The sequence below is a fragment of the Marmota flaviventris genome, chromosome 9 (genome assembly GCF_047511675.1).
Source record: "Marmota flaviventris isolate mMarFla1 chromosome 9, mMarFla1.hap1, whole genome shotgun sequence".
Lineage (NCBI taxonomy): Eukaryota > Metazoa > Chordata > Mammalia > Rodentia > Sciuridae > Marmota > Marmota flaviventris.
Genome location: NC_092506.1, coordinates 99284835 through 99292397, shown reverse-complemented (window position 1 = coordinate 99292397; position 7563 = coordinate 99284835). Strand labels below are relative to the sequence as shown.

The window sequence follows — 7563 nt, the reverse complement described above, 5'->3', positions numbered from 1 at the left end:
ATTATTATTTTAATTCTTTTGCTGTTTAACCTTCATAATGAAGATATAAGTGATTTCTCATCATCATTACACCATTAGAGAATTCTGACTTTGTACATACTTTTACAAATTAGCCCTCTGCTTTTCCATATTTTATGTTACTAATGGCATTTTTTTCATTCAGCTTGAACCACTACCACTATCATTTCTTGTAAGAGAGATATGATAGTGATGAACATATTAGATTTGTTTGTCTGGGATTACATATTTTTTACTAAATTTTAGTTTTTATATAAAAATAATTAAACAAAAGCATTCATTCATTACAGTTAAAAACATTTTTTCATTTGGTCTTTCAGGTTGACCAACAAGGTAGATTTTACAACCACCATTTAAGAAAGAAGATCCTAAGGCTCATTTGGCTTAAATGGTTCTTCCAAAACTGATGAGCCAACAGAAACTACAGTAATGCTAACAGTACCAAAAGTGTATTGACTATGACACACATGTGTCATTTAATTTTAGTACCTCTCATTAGTCCATAAAAGATAAAAGTGATGTTAAAAGGGAACATTTTTGGTGTTCTCTATTCCCTTTCTTGTCATTTCAGATACAGACTGCTCTCAAGTTTCCTATCTCCCTCCATCACTGGAACATGGTCACAGAGTCCTCAAGCCCTGGAGCATCTCTGAATCCAGCAGCTTCACCAACAGAGACTGAGCTGAGAATAAGTGAGATCCGGGAAAAACTAGACCAAATGATACCGCCCAGACCCTTCACCCATGTGAACAGCATCACCAGTGCCACACATAGCACAGTCACCATCCTCAACCCTAGAGACACATACTGCAGGGGGGACCCGCTGGATATTCTGCTGGAGGCCAGGGACCACCTGGGACACAGGAAGGAATATGGAGGGGACTTCCTCAGGGCCAGGATGTCCTCCCCAACCCTGAAAGCAGGAGCCTCAGGAAAGGTGATGGACTTCAACAATGGCACCTACCTTGTCAGCTTCACTCTGTTCTGGGAGGGCCAGGTCTCCCTGTCTCTCCTGCTCATCCATCTCAGTGAAGGGGTGTCAGCTCTCTGGAGGGCAAGGAACCAAGGCTATGACAGGGTGATCTTCACAGGCCAGTTCATCAATGGGTCCACACAGGTCAATACTGATTGTGCCCTGATTTTAAACTCAAGCACTGAACTATGCCAATACCTGGATGCTCAAGACCAAGAAGCCTTCTACTGCATGAGGCCTCAGCATGTTCCCTGTGCTGCAATCATCCAAATGCGTTCCAAGAACAAGGAAGTTTCCTATCTTAGCAAACAAGAAAGGACCATATTTGTAAGGTAAAAAAAAATATTGGTGGAGATACCAGGGCAATGATTTACTTTATTTTTCCTATATGTTGGTCCAAAGGAAAGTCCTACAAGCAAATCAACATAGGCACCATTTATGAAGATCCATTTAGGAGAGGATCTGTGAATTAATTTGGGGGACAGGGCTCATTCTTCACAAGTTCACAAGCTTTTTTAATCTATGTCAATGAAATGAGAAATTCAGGCAAAATGGAAACCATAAGAGAATGAGAAATCTGTGTGGGTGCTCTAATATATTTTTTCTGCATCTTGCTAAGTCTTTGCTCTCCTTCTGGGTATCTGGATCTCATGGAATTTCCATTTCTTTAAATGGAAATTTCCTTACTGCCCTGAGTTGAGGAAACCATAATTGGTATTCACTAAAAAATAACTAGATGATCTTAATTATTGAGCCTTTCCTGATTTGAGGCCACCAGCAGGTTCATTTCTATACTTGTCTTTTGAAGGTCAAATGTGGGTGTGGAGATTATGAAAAACTTCAATGTGATTAGTGTCTCCAAATGGAACAGTAAGTGCTCCTGTGTTTGTGGAGGGTGCTTAGTACTAGACATACTTAAAGGCTTTCCTCTTTCTGTTGGACTTGTTCAGTTTTAGTTTCATCAGCTCAATGCTCATTTATCTTGTCTAATATGAGCCAAGATATCATGTACTAAGAGAATGAATTATTGGAATCCCTAGGATATCAAATGCCTCTTTTAGTAACTATATCTCTCATCATTGATGTACTCATCAGATAACAGATCACCTGTCCATCTTACACAATAACGTACAAACTGTGAAACTCTCTTCTAACTCTTTACCAGGCCCCCTTTCCAACACCATCCTTCTCCACACCATCATCATCACCACTTCCTGCATCACTTCTAGTCCAATAATCACCATCTAGAGGTTTCCAATCTGCTACCTAGGAGTCTGGTTACTATCATTATCTCCTCTTGGTCTCTCACATTTCAAACAACTTTGATATACAAAGTAGAATTTCCACATTTATTTCCTTTAATTTATTTAACTCAAAACAGCCTAGGAAACCCTATCTAAAATGATTTAAGGCAACATCATTTATGTCTCTGGCAGTTTAGCATTAAAGGTTTGTTAATTGTTAATATACTTGCCCACACTGAAATATAATTATGTACCTTGTTGTAGAAATGGTATTTTTTACCCTGCATATATGAATAAGCCTATACCAGTCATTAAAATACTAAAGTCCTCCAAATAAATGAACAATCAGTGCCCCAGACCTGTCACCTCACTAATATAGCCACCTCAGACCCTTCATTAACCAACTAGGAGGTGAATACCAGGCCCTTCATGGACCTTCAGGATTCTCTCTAGCCTTCAGACCGCTCAAACAGAATGGATGTTTCCAAACTTATTATTATTTTTTCTAAGATCTTGAATTTAACTCAATGAATTCATAGATTTTTTGGTTGCTTTTAACCCATTGTGACAGAGTATAAATAACTTAAGGAAAAGGTGACTTAAATGATACTATGCATGATTTTTCATTACTCTACAAAAATGAATGACATTGCTTTTATAGAAAGACTGACAAATACTTAAAGTTTAACAGAATCATTTTGACTTCTGGGAGAAAACATGTGCTATTATAATGAACATTAATGATACACATTTGGAACATTAATGATACACATTTTTTTCCTGAAAAACAGCTATTCCATATGAGGATATTTCTGTAAGTCTTTTCTACTGTGACCACCCTATTAAGAGGACACTTAGAAATGACAGAAAGTTCTTTAGCAATACTGATGGATAATTTGATGTTTTAGAAGGTCCCTTCTTGCTGATTTTTGCAGAAGACCCAGTTCCACTAAAAGAGAAATGCAAGCCTCACATGACATCCACAATCCCCAGTGGGCATGTCTGGAAAAAAATATGGCATCCTGGGCCCTGCAGTTTGGCTCCAATCAAAATGAATGAGTGCCTGAGAGGAAAATCCATTTACCTATTGGGAGATTCCACCATCCGCCAATGGATTGAATACTTCAAATCCAACATCAACAGTATGATTCAGTCTAAGCTTTATTCATATTCCCTTCAAAATTTTTCCTTACCTTTCAAGGAGAATAAGAAATGTAGGAAATGGCTCATCTTTATCATATTTCTTCATCACAATACACCAAAATTTTTCATAGGACATAGATATCTTTCCTTTACAAGAATACATTGATCTGAAATGAAGGGAGCAAGTGTAGAAAAATGTTTATCACCTCCCTGCCCATGAGAAATTCACACTACAGTATTTAGCCAGAAAGCATAGAAATTATCAAGGGAGCTAAAATGATTTCAGAAATTAAAATGTCCACTTTCTATAGTTAGTGTGAAGATTATGGGTGTGGATTCTAGATCCAGATGTCCTGGGTTCAGAACCTGACTTCAGATCCTATATCAGTGACTGGACCAATTACATAAATAGTCTGTCCCTTGATTTACTCATCTGTCACCTACAAATGAAAAAAAAAATACCCACCAGATAAAATGAGGTAATACAGATGGTGAATTTTGATCATTATCTTTGAGGAAGTGAGGTTTTATGTAAATTATCATCACTGATAGTATGACAGATACAAGAGGAAGGTAAAACTTATATCACATTGGCACAGTGTTTAAAAGCATGGGATTTAGAGTTTAACAGAACTAGACTGAGTCCATTACAAAAAATGATCTTTGGCCTGTTATTTATTTTCTCTGCCACATTTTCCTCATACATCCAATAAACATGGTGCTTATGCTGAAGATGAAATCAGGTAAAGGATATAAAAAATTCAACACATGGCAAGGCACATCTGCTCATAGAAAGGGCCCCCCAAAACAACAGAAATTGCCATTATCTGTAGTTAATGTTAGAGTTGGGTTCAGATACAGCTGGAAGAATCCTAGTCCAGTTGCTATATTTACAAAACTAAGAGTACACCAACAGTACCTCAAAATCCACTAACATATCTCAGCAATCTTACCTAGAACACTGTCACTACCTGCCTATCCATGTCCCTGGGTCCAGTTCCTATTACCTAGGATTATTCAGTCATGGTGGCTCCATCCTGATCTTCCAGACATGAAGCCACTCAGGATCTCCAACTTAGCGAGAAAGATGATTCTCTTAATAAAAGGGGAAATCAGTAGGACCTAGACTTCAAGTTTTAAGAATTCCCAATAAAAGTGGGGAGTTTTCAATCCTGACATCTAAGAAATGAAAAAACTCCTTGGGACCTCAGTTTGTTCAGCTACAAAAGCAAGGGTCTAGTGACGACCTTCAGCATCACATTCTACAATGGAGGGTCTCTTAGTTCTACAGAGTACTGCAGTACTGAGTAACTTAACCTCTTTAGCTTATCTTGGATGTTGCAGTTGGAAAACATCTCCTATATGTTTTGCTTAAAGTTGAACTTTGTGGCCAGAGTCTGCTTTGGAAGAGAAAACTGAAGTAAGTTGGAAGCAGAGTGAAGAAAATCTTTCTGCCATTTTCCACCAACCAATCATCCAGCATGTCTATTTTCTAGTCACTAGGTTAAGTCTTCAAACATATCTCTTTACTTCTAAGGTAGCACATGTGATAAAGCATTAGTAATCATTTAATACACATTTTCCACTGACATTTTTGCTATAAATCAACTGGCCTTAATATTTAGATAAGAATGTAATTGAGATGCTGAAAAATGGTAGGACTTCATCTTATTCTACTTGTGCTGTGTTTTTTTTCCAGATGTGTCAAGATCAGGTAGGATAGTTTCATAAGACGTAGATGGAACTTCAAGTTAAAGGCTGACTCTTTACACACTGTGTAGTCTTCAGCAGGGGATTTTCACTCTTGAGTTTTTCTTCCTATGATATGACAATTAGACACATAAATGAGGGATGTTGACATGAGTGATTGCCTCAGTTTAAATAAATGTAAACTGTAAATGATTTCACAAATAGTAGAAGTATTATTATTATAGATGATGTACTCAGTACAATTCCATGCATATGGAAGGAAACACAGAAGTTTAGAATACAACCTTAGTCTTCAGGGAGTTTGCGAGTATTTGAAGAAATAGATTTATTTTTGTTTCTTAATACAAATAACATTAGTTAGTATATTTCTGTATCTTCAAATAATTTTAATCTAGAACCAACACGTTTTACAAAAATAATACTTACAAAACTAACCACATCGTCCTCCAGTACAGTTTTTTCAGTGCCTTATCATTCATCCAGTGGCATGGTTCTGCAAGAGGTCATACACAATCTATAATATTTTTAATTATTCAATTAAATTTCAAAAGTGTCCCTTTAGTCAAGCCTATAATAAATCAAACATGATTAGTGTATTTATATATAATCACCAAATATTTTCTCTTGTATTTATGACTTTGTCAGTCAATCATTTTTAGTGCATTATAGTTATACATAACATTGGGTTTGTTTTAACATAATTATACAAGCAGGGAATATAATTCGCTCCAGTTCAGTTGCCAGTACTTCTTCTTTCCTTCTCTTCCTTACCCCTGTTCCCTTTCCTCTATTCTACTGATCTTTCTTCTATTTATTTAGTTTTATAAATTAGTGTGTTTTGGATATATAAAGGTGAAATTCACTGTGGTATATGTTCATAGGAATGTGTGGTAAGATTCATTCCAACATTCTTCCCTTTTCCGGTCTGTCCACCTTTCCACTCAATCACTTACCTCTACTCCACTGACCCCTTTGCTATTTTCATGAGATTTCCTCTTCCCTCCTTTCCCACTTATTTTTTTCTAGCTTTCACAGATGAAGGAAAACATTTGATCCTTGACTGTCTGAGTCTAGCTTATTTCACTTAGCATTAAGTTCTTTATTTTTATCCATTCACCATGACTTGTCAATCTTATAACTTTATTCTCCTCTCATTTTGGGATTGCTTGTTTGTCTCCAGCACTCAAGACAGTGAATCTGCACGAGCATGGAAAAATGCAAAGCGAACTAGTTGTGGACTTGGATAGGAATATCAACATCCAGTGGCAAAAACATGCTTATCCCTTAGTTGGATCATCTACTTATTCAGTCAAAGATATTGAGTACATGGCCCGAGTCATTGACAGAACTGAAGGAGGAAAAAACACTGTCATTGTTATTTGTCTGGGCCAGCATTTCAGACCCTTTCCCATTGATGTTTTCATCCGAAGGGCCCTCAATGTGCACAAAGCTGTTCAGCGCCTACTTCTGAGAAGCCCAGACACCACAGTCATTATCAAGAGAGAAAACATCAGGGAGATGCACAATGATGCGGAAAGATTAAGTGATTTTCATGGCTACATTCAAAACCTTGTCATGATGGACATTTTTCAAGATCTCAATGTGAGCATCATTGATGCCTGGGATATCACAATTGCATATGGCACAAATAATGTCCACCCACCTCAATATGTAGTTGGAAATCAAATTAATATATTCTTAAATTATATTTGCTAGATAGCACGTATCTCTGAAATTCATTCATTTAGGGAAATGATCTATTGAGTGCCTGCTAGCATATTGAGTGTCATTTTTGTCTCAGAACTCCAAGGTAGCTGAGAAGATAATCTGCACTCTGGCTGGTATGGATCCACCAGTTCAGCCAAGTAAACTATTTCTACTGTGGAATTTCATTTACAAATGAAAAGGTCATATCGGCACCAGTCAGAGTCATGCTGCTCTTCACCAATGGGAAGTTAAGACACCTATGAGTAAAAGCTCTTCTCTCTGGTACATGTAATCTATAAGTGATTGTAAAATAAACACTTGGAGAAAGAAGTCTCATTTTATTATGTCTACCACTATAAACAGATGTAAGCTGATTTCCAAATGAGAAGTCTTATGAGGTGATTCTCCCACAGCTCCGGAGGAGAAGCAGAAGGTCTCTGGATCTCAGAAATATCTAACTTTCTCTCCTTATAGAACTCCCACTGAGAAGCTCTAATCAGCATTTAGCATCCATGAATATTAGGATATCACATACGAAAGCACAGTGTGCTAGAATTGGAGGACCTAGGTCTTAGCTCTATTATGTACAGTAATTGTAAGACCAAATAAGTCACTTCAGTTCTCTGAGCAACAGTTTCTCAAATGGAGAGATTAGTCTAAACTTTATGATATTAAGACCTTGCTCCATTTGATTCTGGGACAGGAGACAGGAGAGGTGCCTGGTGGGCTGGGTACAGGTTCCACCCACTACAATTCAGCCCTAGTACC

At 37.3% G+C, this 7563-nt stretch overlaps 1 protein-coding gene across 1 annotated transcript; it reads left to right on the top strand.

The window, feature by feature from the left end:
- The first annotated feature begins 634 nt into the window (after nucleotides 1–634).
- LOC114089004 (NXPE family member 4-like) lies at nucleotides 635–6804 on the top strand. Its single transcript, XM_071617178.1, has 4 exons — nucleotides 635–1323; nucleotides 1800–1861; nucleotides 3174–3377; nucleotides 6269–6804. Exons 1-4 carry the CDS (start codon nucleotides 635–637, stop codon nucleotides 6802–6804), a joined length of 1491 nt encoding a protein of 496 aa, XP_071473279.1.
- Nucleotides 6805–7563: the final 759 nt, after the last annotated feature.